A 17,879-nucleotide genomic window follows, 5' to 3' on the forward strand; every position below is an offset into this window, starting at 1 on the left:
GATGTGCATGATTTTATAGGGTGCTATCGGCAAGTCATTTTCATACATCACCTCACATCATTTATGGAAAAAACTAAGGGCAAACTTAAAGGTTACTAACTTTATTTTGCCCTCAAAACCCAGAAACCTCAGTCCAATTTACTGTCCTTGTGATCTTTTCATCTTGCATTATTTTTTTAACTCTGAAAGAAATTTTATAATCAACAGCAAGTTACATTAGTGCCTATGTATAGCCAAGTACCTTCAAAATAGTAATAAAAGTTTGCATGGAAGTTTAAAAGACTGGCCCCCAGAAAAGAGCCCTCTTCCAACTGCTAAAACAATGTCAAGTAGTTTATAATCCTCGGGTGCGGGGGGGGGGGGTAGAGAAAGGGAAAAGACATAAAAGGGTAGAAGTTATTAGCAGTAGGTCTACAGTAGCTACAATTCTATCTGACCTACATATAGAATTTACAACAAAGAGTTCCTTTGAAGGAAAACTTTAGTAGCCTAGAAGTACGTTCAAAAGTAGTTGCTTTAAACACTATATTCTCATATGCCAGTCACAACGACGGGCTTTTTAATTAATAGCACTGCTCATTTTCAAGTTATGCCGTCACTTATTTGATTTAGTGCACTGGCCTCGGGCTACAGTGGTAAATACGACAAGGGCCTGAGAGTCTAAAACAGCATTTTTCACAGATTTTCACTCTAAACCGAAGATCAAATGATTAGGTAGCTTTTCTCTCGATATTCCCAAGAATGGGACGTGGCTAACACCGTTTTGCACACAAGGGGAAAGTCAGTTCAGTCACACAAAACGCGTGCCTAGCATTAGGGCTTATTTCTCTCCCTAAATGCTGGTTGAGAAGGGTTGTTACAAATGGAAAAAAGAGAAACATTAAATAACTTTAAGCATAAAGTGTGTTTAATCAATTACAGTAATTAAGTAATTGGGAAAATAGGCAGCCTGCATTAACTTAGGATTCAGGAAAGGAATGATTCACACAGACACATCTATTAAAGTTAATAGTATGCTTACATGAAACCAAAAAAAAAAAAAAAAGAAAATTAAAAGTTAATTTTAAAAAAAGAACACACGACAGCCAGGTTTCCCATTTATCATGGCTCCTTGACATTATGATTCCTGTATCTCAATTACAAAAAAAAAAAAAAAAGTCTTTTCAGGCCCTGGGAAAACAGTGAGAAAGATGAGGGCTCTAGCCACCAACAGCCATGGCCCACACAGAAAAGGGAAAAGGGTTACAGGGAAGTAGAAAACAACAAGACTAAAACCGTTAGGTAGGCTGGTGGAGCACAGCTGTGGTCCAGCACTTGGGAAGCCGAGGCAGGAGAGCGCCAGGATTCTGACCACAGTCTGTGCTACTCAGTGAGACCCTGCTCAGGACGGTAACAACAAAATCCATACCCAATTTTCGAAGAATTCGTTTGCATTCATCCCTGCTGAGATCCAAAAGGGTTGGCCACACAACAGGCATTGCTGCTTCTGTCTGGTAGCCCCAAAGAGCTTGTCCTCCCTATCAGAAGAAAAACAAATCAAAATCACCAAAGGATATGCAACGGGCCATTCACTTGGAGATCCCTCCACGGGCTAACAAGCAAAACTGAAAAGATACCTCATAACCATGCTTTTCGGCTGCTGAGAAATGACCAAACCACGAGAGCACCCTGATCCAGCTAACAGGGGAAGAGCATGGGTTCTGGAGTCAAACACTTGGTTCCAGGTCCAGCTTTTCATCCTGGTGAACTGGCCACTCTGAACCCACTTCGTACAGGTTTATGAAAATAAAAGCAATCCCACCCGGTTTGCAGTGGTAAGTATTAGGAAACAGGGCATGCCAAGTTCTTTCATAGGGGCTGACATAGAACTTGCTGAATAGTTTGTACCGCAGGTGCAACCTTGGGCAAGCGACTTGACCTCTGCCACTTTCCTTACTAACAAGTTATGAGATAAAATAAGCAAAGGGTAGAGCATGTTATTTGGGTAAATGGAACTTAGTAAAACTTTTTTCTCACATTTTGGCAGTAAAACAGTCATGAGTCCATTAGTTACCCAAAGTTGAGATGCCCGGAATTTCGCACTGAGAATCCCCTAGTCTGGAGGACAAAAAGACACAGAGCCGGTAGGTCCACACACTACCGGCTGAACACACAGCAGACCTTCCTTAAACATCTGCTAAACTGATAAATGGATGGTTAGCGGGCGAGAAGAGCGAACGAAGGAATGAATGAACCAGCTTAAGAGTCGAACACTAAACCGAGATGACTCCTCTGGGCTGCTAACTCCAACTCTTGGCCTCAAGTAGAGTCCCCCTTCCCCCTACTTCCCATCGTCCTCCCAGCTCAGAACCAACCCCAAGCGAGCCCAACTGGACGGCGCGCCCCAGCTGGCAGGATGACATAAAGAAAGGGGGTGGAGAGGAGGAAGGGGCAGAGCCAGAGGAATCCGCTTCGCTCCCCGAGCCAGTCCCCGCCTCCCGACAGGACCTCGGAGGCGGCAGGCGACCGCCCGAAATCAGGCACCACGTCACGGCATCCCAAAGCATCCCCCTGCGGCGAAGCGCACGCCGGGGCCGCACAAGCGAGGCGAGCCGGGCGGCGGCATCCGGAGCGCGCTCGGGGGACCGGGGGACCAGGGCGGGGAGGTCGCACCGACTCGGTCGCCCCCCTGCCCGGCACGGGTGTCAGCGGGCAGCCCGCCCCGCCCCCTCTCCAAACACGCACTCCCTCCGCAGCACCGCAACAAGGGCAGCCCGCCCGGGCTCCCGCCGGCGCCGCTGCGCGCGGGTCCCCAATGTCAAGCCCGCGCCCCCGCGGCCGGCAGCCGGGTCTCGGCAACGCTGGCCAGCTCCTCCGGGGAAGGCGGACAGCCGGCCGGACGGCCCCCGGAGTCACCCCGGGGACCCTAGACCTCCACCTCGGCTGTCCCATCACTAGGCGTGCCGGAGCCCCCCTCGGTCCACTTGAGGGAGCCCCGCGATCCCGTTAGGAAACAACGGAGGATGGGACTGAGCGCCCCCGAGCCGGGCTCCCCACGGCTGGCCCGGCGCCCCCAGACCCTGGATAAGCTGCCAGCTCTTCCCCGGACCCTGCCTGAGAGACACCCACCTGCCCGGCCTTTCGGGGCTCATCTAAAAGGCTCCTCCGCCAAGACTAGGGGACACCAGGAATTAGGTTTGTTTGCGGTGCCTCAGAAGGGGCAAGATGGCGACAGAGGCCAGAGCGCAGGCGCAGCCGCGCGCGGCTCGTCGGGAGGTGTAGTTCGCCTTTCCCGCCTTTTGCGAAACGAGCCCTCAAAAGCGTCCATTCGTCTGGTCCTTCTTTTTTATTTTTTTTTTTTTCGTCCCTCCCCCCCCCCCCCCCACCGCGTTTTGAAAGGGAAGGACGGGCGTCGCGGAGCCTGCTGGGAGTTGTAGTCCGAGCCTCCAACTCCGTCCTCTTTCTCTCGCTGCTCTCCGGTCGTGCGCGCAAGGAAGTCTGGGAGTGTAGTTCCTTTTGGCTTCGCGCGCCCTAGCCTCCGGGCCGTTCCCAGCCAATCGGCTTGCCCCTTCAGCTGAACGTGTGGCGTCACACGTACCGTCCAAAATGGCGTCGGCAATCGGAGCCGCGCTGCGACCTTTAGCGAGGTGAGGGATGAAAAGAGCGCGGCTTGGTCCCCGATGAACGCTGGGGGGATGAAGATCTGTTTCCCCAGACTCTTGGGAGCCATCGTCAGCGTCCTCCACCACCCCGACGACAACCCGTTCTCGGTGTTGAGAGTTGCTAATCGAGGAAGGGAATCCGAGCGTTCTCGGCTTGGGGCTATGCCGTGTGCGAAATAGGAAAGCTAGTGGTATCTTGTGCTATATCTGTCCAAGGGAAGAAGGGATTTGCTTGTGGCCCTCACTACAGCATGGTAGGTTCACCTGCAGCCTTTGTTACTTAACCGCACCATGTTGTCAAAAGTCTTGTCCCCACCCCCACCCCCGCTTTACAGATGGAAAGAGGCCCGACGTGTTGTTAACAACGATCCGAAAAAGAAAAAAAAAAAAAAAATCAGTTCGTTTCTAGGATTGTAAACCCCGTCGAGTGTTGTGGTGTCCCTCCCTCTAAACTCTGGTGACATCGGATGTGGTGGAAGTGCACACATCTGAAGGAATTGTTAGTATGCATCCTGCAGTTAGCAAATTCCCTGGCTAACCAGGGTTACCACAGGAAGGACCTCTAGCTCAGTGGTAGATTTGCCTGAAGAGGATGCGCAGGGGGAGGGGCAAAATCTACTCTGTGGGAATATTCAGATACAAAGCGTGGGTGAAAGTTCAATTTCTAAGTGGGACGCTATGAATTATATTTCTAATCCTTGCACTGGGAAGTGGAAGAAGCAGGTCAGCCTGGACTGCAGGAGGCCCTGTGACCAAAAACCGTTTGGGGGTTTTTGTTGTTTTGTGAACTACTGCATAAATGTGAGTCTGTTCGTTCTCTTGAATGGAGATGTAGGTTAGTCAGAAATAAAAAGGACCATTTGAGTTTACTCCACGCCTTTCTTGACCTTCCTGTGCACACTGTGAGGTCAATTGCTTAAGGACACCTTATGAGGTGGTTAATTAAATCTTAATAGGAGACTTTGTAATTTAACAAACATTTCTTTATTTGACCCTTGCAGCATGTACACGAGGTGGGTGTAATTAAGTTTGCCCATCCTATGGATGGAAAGGCACAGTTGTTCAGGATCTGGTGAACCAAAACTATATAATAGAACCCTGTCTCGAAAGGCAACAATAGGAGGCTGGTTAAGAGCACTGGTCTCTCTTCCATCCCATATGGTGGCCAACAACCGTATATAAGTCCAACCATATGTAATTCAGGAGTTCCTTAGGTGCCGCACGAATGTACAAATGTAGTGCACAAACAAAACACCCATACACAGAAAATAAAGTTTTAAGAAGACAATAACAAAATCCTGACTCTTGGCCAGGCGGTGATGGCGCACACCTTTAATCCCAGCACTTGGGAGGCAGAGGCAGGTGGTTCGCTGAATTCGAGGCCAGCCTGGTCTATAGAACTAGTTCCAGGCAGCCAAGGCTGTTACACAGTGAAACCCTGTCTTGAAGAACAAGCAAACAAACCTGACTTATTATAAGTCAAATATGAGCAGCAATTGGGATTGATCCTCCATCTTCTATATACATCTTCTTAAAATTAGTAGGGATGTCCTTAGTTCAAAATAAGTCCCTGATACAGGTTAAAAACATCCCTAAGGTCCACATAAGTGAAGGGCAAAGGAAGGTTTTTAATTTAGGCAGCCTGGGCTGTCGAGAAGCTTCAGCAAGTAAAGACACTTACCTTGCCAGCCTGCTGACCTGAACTCAGTCTTCAGAACCTGCTCATATGGTAGTGGGAGAACTGACTACAGAAAATCGTCCTCTGACCTCCAGAATGTATACACGCACAAATGATACAAACTTTTTTTTTATTATGTATACAATATTCTGTCTCTGTGTATGCCTGCAGGCCAGAAGAGGGCACCAGACCTCATTACAGATGGTTGTGAGCCACCATGTGGTTGCTGGGAATTGAACTCAGGACCTTTGGAAGAGCAGGCAATGCTCTTAACCTCTGAGCCATCTCTCCAGCCCCTGATACAAACTTTTATGTGTTATAAATTTAGGCAGCTTGGTCCCAGAGTCTACACCTTCCGCCAGTAGTAGCTCTCAAGCTTTCGTGTTCAGCAGGAACACATGACGGTCCTGGTAAAAATGCAAACTTTTGGGTTGTATAGTTAGGGCCAGGTCCTGTTTCCAACAAACCCCCAAGTAATAATGCTGGCACTACATAGCTTTTACATCTTCCCCTTTCTCCTGTCGTGAGTTGGTGTTTTCGTCTAGAGACCATATCTCCCCTTGTATTCTAGGCTGGCCTCAAGCTTGAGATGCTGCCTCAGCCTCCCGAGTGCTGGGATCACAGGTACATGCCACTGCGCCTAGGTCTTAAACATATTTATTTTGTAGCTGGAGGCTGTAATAGCTTCTCTTTGCTATCTCTGACTGCTTTGTACATCCAAATGATCCTATGTCCTTTCTCTTAAGGATCATATTCAAACTACCCTTCTCCCTTACATCTGATGAAACTCCCCCTGGCCCTACCAGTCCCTCTACGGTGAGACAGAAATTTCCGTGTCTGTACTCACACGTACCATGTTACAGAGCTCAATACATAGAGTTATGGTCATTTGAAAATTCCTGATGAGAATGAACTCTATGGACAGGGACCAACCAGGTATATGCACTCTTGTGTCTAGCACATAATAAAAATAATAAATACAAGCCGGGCGGTGGTGGCGCACGCCTTTAATCCCAGCACTCGGGAGGCAGAGGCAGGCGGATCTCTGTGAGTTTGAGGCCAGCCTGGTCTACAAGAGCTAGTTCCAGGACAGGCTCTAAAAAAGCTGCAGAGAAACCATGTCTCGAAAAACCAAAAAATAATAATAATAATAAATACACTCACAGCTTTCTCCATTTCAGATGCTGTTCCATATGGTAGCTTCCTTAATCCATGCAATAGCCTGATAGTGACTGTATTACTCATGGTTCTCTAGAGGAAGAGAACTGATAGAATAAATGAATAAATAAATATATGGAATGTATTAGAGTGGCTTAAAGGCTGTGGTCCAACTAATCCAACAATGGCTGTCTTCCCAGGGAAGGTCCAAGAATCCAGTAGTTGTTCAGTCCATAAAACTGGGTGTCTCAGCTGGTCTTCAGCATACACTGGAATCCTGAGGAAGTAGGCTCTATGCCAGTGAAGGAACAGACTTGCCAGAAAAAGCAAGCAAGGCAAAAAGCAAGCTTCCTTCCATGCCGTTCATACAGGCTGCAGGCAGAAGCTGTGGCCTAGATTAAAGATGGATTTACTCACCTCAAAAGATCCAGATTAATGCTGGTTTGCTCTCCTGTTTGCTGCGTCTTGGGCTCCATGTGGGTGGAGCGTGGTTGAGCTGTGCAACCAGGCCATGATGAGCTATGCACATCTGTCATCAAACAGGGAAGACTGGCAGGCCATGAATGCAGTGACCTATGACGATGTGCATGTGAACTTCACTCCGGAAGAGTGGGCTTTGCTGGACCCTTCCCAGAAGAATCTCTACAACGATGTGATGCTGCAGACCTTCAGGAACCTCACTGCCATTGGCTACAATTGGGAAGGTCATGACACTGAAGAGCATTCTCTAAGTTCTAGAAGTTGTGGAAGTCCTCTTAAACGGCATGAGAGAATTCACATGGAAGAGAAGCCCTGTGAAGTTATTCAAGATGATGGACCCATTGCATATCATAGTCAACTGCAAATATATAAAAGAGCACATACCAGAGAGAGGCCCTACAAATGTGACCAGTGTGGTAAAGCTTTTACATCTCCCAGTGGTCTTCAGATGCATAAAAAAACACATACAGGAGAGAAACCTTACAAATGTAAGCAGTGTGATAAAGCTTTTGCATATCATAGTTATATTATAATTCATGAAAGAACACACACTGGAGAGAAACCCTACAAATGCAATCACTGTGTTAAAGCTTTTACATCTCCAAGTGAGCTTCAAAAGCATAAAAGAAAACATACAGGAGAGAAACCTTACAAATGTAAGCAGTGTGATAAAGCTTTTGCATATCATAGTAATGTGATAATTCATGAAAGAACACACACTGGAGAGAAACCCTACAAATGTAATCACTGTGTCAAAGCTTTTACATCTCCCAGTGATCTTCAAAAGCATAAAAGAACACATACAAGAGAGAAACCTTACAAATGTAATCAGTGTGACAAAACTTTTGCACGTCATAATTATGTTCTAATTCATGAAAGAACACACACTGGAGAGAAACCCTATGAATGTAATCAGTGTGGTAAAGCCTTTATACATTCCAGTCATCTTCACAGGCATGCAAGGATACATACTGGAGAGAAACCTTACAAATGTAATCAGTGTGGTAAAGCTTTTGCATATCATCATAATGTACTAACACATGAAAGAACACACACTGGAAAGAAACCCTTATGAAGGCAGTCAGATGGTAAAGCCTTTTAATATCAGAATCTTCTCTAAATACATAAAAGAACACATGGGAGAGAAAAATTATTGATGTGATCAATGTGATAAAGCCTTTACATATCAGAGTAGTTTTCCAACGCATTAAAAACATTGGAGAGAAACCCTATGAATGAAATCAGTGAAGTAACCCCTTTGCAATTCATAGTAATTTTCAAAAATATAAAGGAACACATAGAGGAAAGAAACCCTATGAATGTGACTAATGTTGAAAAGCCTTTGCATGTATCAGAAGTTCAAATTCATGAGAAAATATACTGTGCAGACACCTGATATATATATAGTCAGTGTGGTAATTTATTTTATGGTAGTTTTTCTACAAGAATAAGGTTTTAGTGCAAAATTGGTTAAAGCCTTTTCATATTAAAGTTCTGTTTGAGGAAGTGCAAAACAAATGCTAAAAAGATTCTAACTAAAAAGAATTTGGCACCATCTTCAGCAAACATCCATTATTAAGTTACACAGGCGTGTTGATTTTGGAGAAGAAACGCTGGCAATAGATTATAATGTCCTTTACTTTCTTTGCCCCTGCAAACGCATATGAAGGAAAGCCCTACAATTTAAATAATGATGTAAGCCTTTTAGATTTCACACTGCTCCTCAATTACATTAAATATCTAATCCAGTTGAAACATTTACGGATGTGAATTTGTCTCTTTCCTGTTGTGATATAACACGTTTTAATGACAGTAATGTGAAAATACTTAATAGAGAATCTAAGAAACAGTAAATACATCATATGCATATTCAAAGCAGGATTTTCTTTGGTTAATATGTAATAAAATAGAATAATCAGCAATCAACTCTGTATCTCATAGTTTGATGTGCTATAGATATGTATATATTACTTATTGTTCTATTTTCTTCTTCCTGTTCCCATGAATTTTCCATCATCTGTCACTTCATCGTTAATTACTGCCTTATAAGAAGATTATCCATTGATACCAGATAATATAACAGCAATGGGATTTATTTTAAAAAAAAAGATCCAGATTAAAAGTGAATCTTCCCACTTCAAACAGTTTAGTTAAGAAAAAAATACCTCACGGGTATACCCAGTTATGTGGGCTTTAATTAATTCCAGATGTAGTCCAGTTGGCAACCAAGGATAGCCATCACAGTAGCCATGTTTTAGTTGATGAAAAAAAACACAGGTTAAATGCCATGCACAAGATAGCAGATTAATAAAGTAGCAAAAATATGATTTGAAATGGATAAACTTCTGGGGGAGAAGTAACTCACCCTGCTAGACCTTAATGACTACAATTGCCCAGTCTGGGGTAGTGCTTAGAAGCAGATAGAATACCTGCCTTAACTATTCCTTGCTTAACTAAGCAGCTAAATATTAAAACTAATTTCTATTAGTTTATATTTTACCATGAGGCTCATAGCTTGTTACGCAATACCTCGCTTCTCCTACAGCTTCTGGTGTCTCTCTAACTTCACCTTCTTTCTCCCTGTATCTCTGCTTGGATTTCCCCCCTAGCTATATTCTGCCCTGCCATAGGCCAAAGATTTATTCATCAACCAATAAAGCAACGCATATTCACAGCTATAGAAGGAATCCCCCATCAGTCCTCAACCTTACATAATTTTCGCCTGTGTTTGTTAGCCATTCATGCTTAATAAATTATCCCAAACCCTAGTGGCTTGAAACAATGAATATTTTGTTTTAATTCAGTTTGTAGTTTCTGACAAAATGATTTGGGTGATTTGGAGGGGAAGGCAAGGTTGGGAAAGGGCCTCGTTCCTATTATTCAGGCTGGCCTGGAACTCGCTACATAGCTAGGCTGGCCTGGAACTCGCTACATAGCCAGGCTGGCCTGGAACTCGCTACATAGCCAGGCTGGCTTGGAACTCACTACATAGCCAGGCTGGCCAGGAACTCTTGGCAATCCTCTTACTTCAACCTCACGTGGTCTGATTACAGGCATAATGCTGGCAGCTGGGCGATTACTGAACATTTTTGAAATAACAACTTCCATAGTCCACAATAACTTTATATCCTGGTTTCCGGCCAAAACAACTCACCTCCCTCCTACAACTCCCTCACACCCTTCACTCAACATTCCCAGTCTGTCCTCATGATAGAAATAAGTTTCTGGTTTCTTCTCCTTTTTTTTATAACTACATAAATAAGTGAACTGTGTGTGCGCATGTGTGCATGCATGTGTGTGTGTATGTGTGTGTGCATGCATGTGTTCATGCACATGGAGAGCTCCATGTCAGAGGACACCTTTTGAGAATAACCTCTTCACCCTGGGTTCTGGGGTCAAAGGAAGGTCACCAGCCATAGGTAGAATGTGTTTTTACCCACTGAGCCATCTTGCCAGCCCCACCATACTCTTGAAGACCACAGTTTTGTTACCCTGCTCTGGTCTACCTGAGTTTTGTCAGATGCATTTACACTCAGTGTAGCAAACTTCTTTCCCTGTGTATCTAACATCCAGTGACAGAAACTGGCACAGAATGGCCACCATAAACTTCTGTTCCGCACGGGAAAGAAAGAGAGGGGGAGAGCCATAATGACAGCACCGGCAAGCTAACTTAGGATGTCATGCATCTAAGGCTGGCCGAGCACTTCAGCCCTGACACTCTTTCTCTGACTAAGGCTCAGGTTTTGACGTAGGCGTGATTTTCCACAGCCCCTGACCCCACCTTCAACACTTGCTGAATTCTGCTTTCCCAGTCACTCTTTTTCAATTAAAAAAAAAAAAAAAAAAAAAAAAAAAAAAAGCTATTTGGAGGCCAAGTAATTTTTTTTTCACTTGCTTCCTACTTATGAACATTCAGGAGTCCAAAGTTCTATTTTCTTCTTTACCCTTATCTGTTTGTTTTCATCTAAATTTGTAATATATGAAGAATTTGGTCTTTTGAGACAGTGTTTTGCTGTAGCTTTGGAGCCTGTTCTAGAACTAGCTCTTGTAGACCAGGCTAACTTCAAACTCACAGAGATCTGCCTGCCTCTGCCTCCTGAGTGCTGGGATTAAAGGTGTGCACCACCACCGCCAGCAAGAATTACGTTCTTATTCATATAGTCACACTAACAAGTTTTATCCAAAGGAACCCTTCCCTATCATAATCCTCCTGTAAGTTTGCTGTGGGATAATAAGCTTAATGGACACAGAATCTATCTTTATTTATTCGGGAACAGGGTCCCATCTATTTCAGGCTAGCCTCCAGCTGGCTAATGTGGCCATGGGTGGCCTTGAACTGCTCCTCCCGCCTCTACCTCCCAATCCCTGGGATTCCAGGCAGGCCCTACCACCCTAGATCTCTACCGTTTTTAAAGATTTTGAAGTATACTGCTAAGACGCTCAAAGGGACTGGTTTCTGTCGAAGCTGGCCTCATACTCAGAGATCCACCTGCCTCTGATTTCCAAGTGCTGGGATTAAAAGTGTGTGCCACCACTGCCCATACTCTGAGGTCTTTGTAGAGGGTTTTATAATCTTGCCCTTAACTGTGTCTTTAGACCTTGTTATCCTGATAAACCCCATAGATTTTAATCTCTAACAGCAAAAGCTGTTTCTTATTAACATGATTTGGCATCTGGAAAGCTGGGAATAGAAAAAAAAAAAGAACAAAAGCCTCTTTATTTTAAAAATTAGCCAGTCCTGGTCTCTTGTGCTTGATGGGTTGGTTATTCTTTACTTTCTTGAGAAGCCAGGTAGCACTTCTAACAGTACTTGGAAAGCATCAATGAGATTCGCTAACTCACCTTTTACAGTTACCCGCCATCCCTGGCAGCAGCACCATTAATGTTTCCTCTTCGTTAAAGACCCACTTTCCTCCTGCTGCTTCCAGGAAGCTTTTCCTCACTCTCCTTTCATCTCTCACAGATGGTTTTCTCTCAAAACCTCAGGCTTCTGCTGAAAGTCTTTTTGAAACTCGTTAGGTCAGCCCTAACACCAACACTGAAACCACACTTTCAGTTCTGGTATAGCATCCTACTCCGGGTCCCAAAATTTGACCTGCGGATCCACTACTACATAACATTACCAGAAAAAAAATTTCCGGTGGAAAACAGTATGATTTATTTTCCCTCGTGAATCTGCCATGGGAGTAGGACTTGGCAGGAATACGCGCCATAGCCAGAAAGTACAAATTGCTGACAATCACGCCCAAATTTAAACTCAGCTCCAGATCCTAACACACATGACTTTCCTGCCAATACATCAGTACAACTGTCTTGGATGGATGGATATTAAAATTTAAAACCAAAAAGATCTGTTGCCGAAGAAGAGTTTAAAGACAAGGGGTTACTATGAAAACAAGCCACGTAACAGAGTAGCCGCAGGCTCCACAAAAAAATAATTCTGCAGGGTCGGGTGGTGGTGGCACACACCTTTAATGCCAGCACTTAGGAGGCAGAGACAGGCAGATCTCTGTGAGTTTGAGGCCAGCCTGGTTTACAAAGTGAGTTACAGGACAGGCTCCAAAGCTACATAAAAACCCTGTCTTGAAAAATGAACTATAGATAGATAGATAGGTAGATAGATAGATAGATAGATAGATAGATAGATAGATAGATAGATAGATAGATAGATGATAGATGATAGATAGAGATTAATAGATGATAGATAGATAGATAGATAGATAGATAGATAGATAGATAGATAGATAGATAGATAGAATTCTGTAGAGGTCATACATGGTAGTTTATGCCTTTAATCCCAGCACTCTAGAGGCTGAGGCATGTGGATCTCTGAGTTCAAGGCCAGCCTGGTCTACGTGGTTCCAATTCAGCAAGGTTAGTCTCAAACTAAATATGTAGCCGAGGATAACTTTGACCTTTTGCTCCTCCTGCCTCAGCCTCTTGAGTGCTGAGACTACAGGCTTGCGCCCCATTCCTGGCTTGAAGTCACAAGGTTTCATTTTGGTTTGAATTTGAGAGAGGATCTCATTTAACCCAGTCTAACTTTGTGCTTCCTCTATAGGTGAGGATGACCTTGAACCACTGTTCTTCCTGCCTCTGCTTCTGAGTGCTGAGATTATCTCTGCACCACCATGCCCAGCATTATGCCACGCTGGGTATCCCACTCTGTATCCCATGCACGCTAGGCAAGCATTCTACCATCTAAACTACAAGCCAGTCACAAAAATATCCAGGATCTCGAGGCAAAGAACATAAAGATTAGCAACCTTAAAAACTAAAACGAGGGATGTTAGAGCCTTAATCGTCCTCAGCTTGGAATGCCAGTCAGACAAATGCAGGGAGCACTCTGGGATGTCCAACCTTGGGCGAAAGTCGTAGGTGGTCTTTGAGGTGGTATCTCTGCTCTAACAATTCCTAAGTCTGTGATTTCCACTGTACCTCATGACAGAGTACCAGACTGAAGGACACAAGTCATTGCGCGTTTAAGCCACAGTGAACCCCAGGTGGCAAAAGCGTTGCCTGTGCTCTCAACCATGACTTGACGCTGATTAATGGCTCAATAATCAGACAGCCCAGGAGAGCTGCAGATGAGAATCGGAACAAAGACAGAGTCTCACACATTTGAGTTTGCTCCCCTACTTCCTGGGAAGGGGGGTGGCTAGGCATTTTTTGAGGTTCACACAGTGCCAAAACGCCTCAGGTGAGGGACTGATGATAATCTGTAATTATCTAAGGCAGGGTCTAAGGTAGTTCCTAAAAATGGAAATAATAACCCTGTCAGAAGTGGAAATCAGCTACTACGGGGGAGGGGATGATAAATCCAAACATAAGATCCAGCTTGTCTTCGCCTCAGAGAGTTTGCAGCTGCGTGTGATGTTGTGCTGTGATTTGCCAGAGATGAAATGCAAAAAGAGAAAGAAAAAAAAAGAAAAAAAGAAAAAAAAGAAGCAGCTCATCCTCTCCTCTCCAGCCAGCTGGAGGAAAGGCTTGGAGGCATGCTCTCTTTCAAGTGCTGAGAACTCACGAAGTCTGCAGAGAAATGGCAGAAGGTGTCCTTTTTCTTGTCAGTTCCAATCAAGGTCTTCCCCTGAGCAACCCCAGAGTATCTCGTAGTTTCCCGCGTCAGCTAGGCAAGACACCTTGGGTTGAAAAGGGCTTTGTTGTGATGCTGTGGGCTTCAAACTTGTCACCCTGAGGTCAGTGGCTCAAATCCACGCCTCACTAAAGATTAAAGCGATAAAGGAACACGCGCCTATGGAGAGCCCAGGGAGCGTGTAGTGAGACTCGGTTGGGAGAAGGCAATGGACCAAAGGAAATGGACTCATGTTCACTTGAGTATGTGCGAACACACGCACACACGTGCGTACACACATGACCCACACGGAAGCATCACAAGGCAATCAGTGTTAACAGCAGTTAATTCAGCAGATCACAGACTGAGAGAAGAGCCTAGGGCTTTGGGAACCCAGGGTCCTGCTCAGATTAGAATCGTTGCATTAATGAGTGCGGAACTGAATCTGAGAGGGCATTTCCAGTCACAGCACTCTGCCAGTTTTCCTGGAACAAGGCTTGCACCTTCCCTGTGCCGGTGACTGCACCCTACACCCGGCCATACTCGCTCTGCCAGCCACGCCTTTACCCTTCCCCTGTGCCTGTGGCTGTACCCCTGCACCCGGCCATCCTTATGCCATCAACTTCGCCTTTACCCCTCCCCTGTGCCTGTGACTGCACCCTGCACCCGGCCATCCTCTCTTCACTACCGACGCCTTTACCCCTTCTCTACTCCCAAGTCTTTATCTTTTTAAGTGTAGGAAACATTAAATATCAGTCTCTTTTGTCTAACACTGAAAAACTTTTACGACAAGGCATTCAAATCTTTTTCAAATTTTTTTGTTTGTTTGTTTATTTGTTTGAGACAGGGTTTCTCTGTATGGCAGTCTTGGCTATCCTAGCACTCATTTTGTAGATCCAGCCCGAGTACTGGGATTAAAGGCCTGTGTCACCACCACCCAGTTTGCGTTCCAATCTTTTCATCTCCCCAACCCTATAAGACTTTCATGCAATTGTTTAATCCACCCCCCAATGAAACTTCATTTCCTATGATTCTTTTTAAATGAACACTAGGGGGCTGGAGAGATGGCTTAGCGGTTAAGAGCATTACCTGCTCTTCAAAAGGTCCTGAGTTCAATTCCCAGCAACCACATGGTGGCTCACAACCATCTGTAATGGGGTCTGGTGCCCTCTTCTGGCCTGCAGTCATACACACAGATAGAATACTGTATACATAATAAATAAATAATATAAAAATAAATAAAATGAACACTAGGGAAAGACTTCAAGGTCGGATCCCAGCCAGTGGAGGGAAAGACGGTCCTGCTGTTTTTAAGTATGTGAGCCCCTGCTGGTGGAGGCCAGAAGTTGACACCATTTGTCTTCCCGTATCCCTCCCCACCTTCATTGAAACAGGATCTGTCACTGAGCCTGGAGCCACTGATTCAGGTAGACTAGTCAGCAAGTCCCAGAGATCCCCTTCTATATCTCCCCAGTGTCAGGACTACACGCATGTGCCGTCATGCCTGGTGTTTTAATGTGCACGCTAGGGACAGAACTGAGTTATCCCCAGACCCTCCTAGGTCTTCTCAAGGGCTGGTTGGTCCTGTAACTCCTCCCTTTTTGTAAGCTGAACATGTCTCAAGGGATGATCTTGAACAACCAGCATAGGATTATTTTAGGGAAGGCCTCTCCTGAATGATGGTGTAATTGAACTAACACGTAATCCTGCTTTCCAGGAGACAAATGAACATGTCTATCTTCCCCCAACAAGTGCTGAGAATGGTACAAGCAGCAAGGAAGAAATTTCCCTACAATTAAGTGGTTCACCGTTGATTGCTGTCCATCCAGCCCAAATTTACTCAGAGCCTCTATTTCCAGATGTCTTTGTTTCTTCCACTTCCAGCCTAGCCAGACCAGAGAACATTCCCATAATTCCCACGAGAACATTCTTATTCCCGAAAGGGTAACCTGATATGTCTTTTTCTGCTGATCTGATTACAGAATGAAATACATTCCTTGGAAAAATGCACAAGAGTGAAGTTTTCTTTCTCTCTCTGTCTTTTTTTCCCTGCCTCCCCCCAGTATGGAAAGCTCTTGAAAGTGAGAAAAACTGGAGCCAGAAGGAAAAAAAAATCTGTTGTACTGCAAGCAATTAAGACCACATGTAGTTAATATAACAGATGTCCTGTGTTAAAAAACCTCAGACCCTAAGCCATAAAGGATGCTATCTATACCCTTGAGTTGATTTTAGGAAAAGAAATGGAACCAAGAAACAGATAAGGGACTGGGGAGGTAGCTGGGTGGGAGATTTGCTGTGTGAGCATGGAGACCTGAATTCAGATTCCCAGAATCTGGAATCCCAACACCTGTATGAAAAGCTTAGAGACAGGAGAATCCTCCTAAGATGGCGGGCCAGTCATCATACACGGCAGTAAGCAACAGGGACACCCTGCCTCAAACAAGGTAGAAGGAGAGGAGTAATACCAGAGATTGTACTCTGACGTGCTGTGGCACACACACACACACACACACACACACACACACACACACTTAAAAAGAAAATAATATAGGGGGCTGGAGAAATGGCTCAGCGGTTAAGAGCACTGCCTGCTCTTCCAAAGGTCCTGAGTTCAATTCCCGGCAACCACATGGTGGCTCACAACCATCTGTAATGAGGTCTGGTGCCCTCTTCTGGCCTGCAGGCACACACACTGACAGAATATTGTATACATAATAAATAAATAAATTTATAAAAAAAAAAAAGAAAATAATATAAAAATAAATTAAAAAGTAAATCCCAGAATCCCCAGCGCCTGTGTCCTTTGTAACAATGAAGAACTGGAAGTAATCTACGGCCTCGATCCAATTCCACCAGCATTTGTGAAATCCTAAATCTGGGTCACTGGCCTGGATACTAGTGAAGCTCGACTTCTAATCTCAGTCTATCGTTCTGTGCACTAAGTTGTTTTCCTCATTAGGAAAACCACAGTGTTCAACTGTGGGTACAGAACAACCACGAGCTATGAGGTATGGAGCTTTAAGAATTCAGACTTTGAGGCTGGAGAATGGCTTTGCAGATAGACGCGTGTAGCGTTCTTACGGAGGCCCCAGTTTGGTCTCCAGCACCGGTGATGGATGGCTCACGACCATCTTAGCTCTAGTTCTAGTGGATCCAGCACCCTCATCCGGCCTCCAAAGGCACCTGTCTCACGGGAGCAAGCCCACACACGATACACACAAAATCTCACCCACAAAGAATGCAGATATCTACAGTCGGAGACTGGGGAAACCCTGCTCCAATGGCAGAAGCAGGGATCAATGGAGTTCCCAGCCAGCCATACCAGCAGAACTCAGGCACTCCGATTTCATAAGCGTTTTAAGAGATGGGGGAGAATGGGGGCAGAAATCTGTGGACTGACAGACAGCTCAGTGTCCAACAGTGGCTGGAAGCCGGGACTGATCAGGAGAGTCCCCCAATAGCCCTGTTAACTGTGTTTGTTGAGAGTGGGTCTCAGTCATATGGCCCCGGCCAGTATCTTGGGTCTCTCCTCTCCCAGCCTCTTGAGAGCTGGAATTACAGGGCCGGGGTACCCCTAAACTGAGCAAGACCTAGCTTCTAACCCAGCTTCTGTTCCCAGCTGCCTGACCACATAGAAATTGCCGCTTCTGGGCCGTGGGGGATCAGGAGGAACACTGGTTTGAAGGCCTCCATGCCTCTCTAGTGTAGCGTCTACCAGTCTTTCACAGATCCGAAACTTGTGGTTTCCTTCTCATTCACCAACCCGAGATTCTCCGAGAGGAGTGACTTTCATAGTATCTGACCTGAAGACTTAGGGATTATGCCAACAAAGTAAAACTATGAGCTGGGG

The 17,879-nt window shown here is 45.2% G+C and overlaps 2 protein-coding genes across 12 annotated transcripts in view; one reads left to right on the forward strand and one right to left on the reverse strand.

Annotated features, from left to right (window-relative positions):
• Emsy (EMSY transcriptional repressor, BRCA2 interacting) overlaps positions 1-3,228 on the reverse strand; it is a 71,738-nt gene extending 68,510 nt beyond the window's left edge. For all 9 annotated transcript variants that reach the window (XM_038313832.1, XM_038313837.1, XM_038313831.1 and 6 more), the window contains exons 1-2: positions 3,109-3,228; positions 1,409-1,517 (exon numbers count right to left, since the gene is read on the reverse strand). In XM_038313832.1, coding sequence (XP_038169760.1) covers positions 1,409-1,478 — 70 coding nt within the window. In that variant the 5' untranslated portion in view covers positions 1,479-1,517; positions 3,109-3,228. The remainder of the gene's footprint in view (positions 1-1,408; positions 1,518-3,108) is intronic.
• A 345-nt stretch (positions 3,229-3,573) lies between these two features.
• Positions 3,574-8,883, forward strand: LOC119803084 (zinc finger protein 431-like). 3 transcript variants are annotated; one of them, XM_038314323.1, is made up of 2 exons: positions 3,574-3,626; positions 6,678-8,883. In XM_038314323.1, exon 2 carries the CDS (start codon positions 6,989-6,991, stop codon positions 8,030-8,032), a length of 1,044 nt encoding a protein of 347 aa, XP_038170251.1. In that variant the 5' UTR covers positions 3,574-3,626; positions 6,678-6,988; the 3' UTR covers positions 8,033-8,883. The 3 variants fall into 3 exon arrangements, with proteins under 3 accessions (XP_038170251.1, XP_038170250.1, XP_038170252.1); XM_038314322.1 differs by having other exon boundaries at positions 3,577-3,895; XM_038314324.1 differs by having other exon boundaries at positions 3,577-3,895; positions 7,021-8,883.
• The last annotated feature ends 8,996 nt before the right edge of the window (positions 8,884-17,879 follow it).

The sequence above is a fragment of the Arvicola amphibius genome, chromosome 12 (genome assembly GCF_903992535.2).
Source record: "Arvicola amphibius chromosome 12, mArvAmp1.2, whole genome shotgun sequence".
In the NCBI taxonomy this organism is placed as follows: domain Eukaryota; kingdom Metazoa; phylum Chordata; class Mammalia; order Rodentia; family Cricetidae; genus Arvicola; species Arvicola amphibius.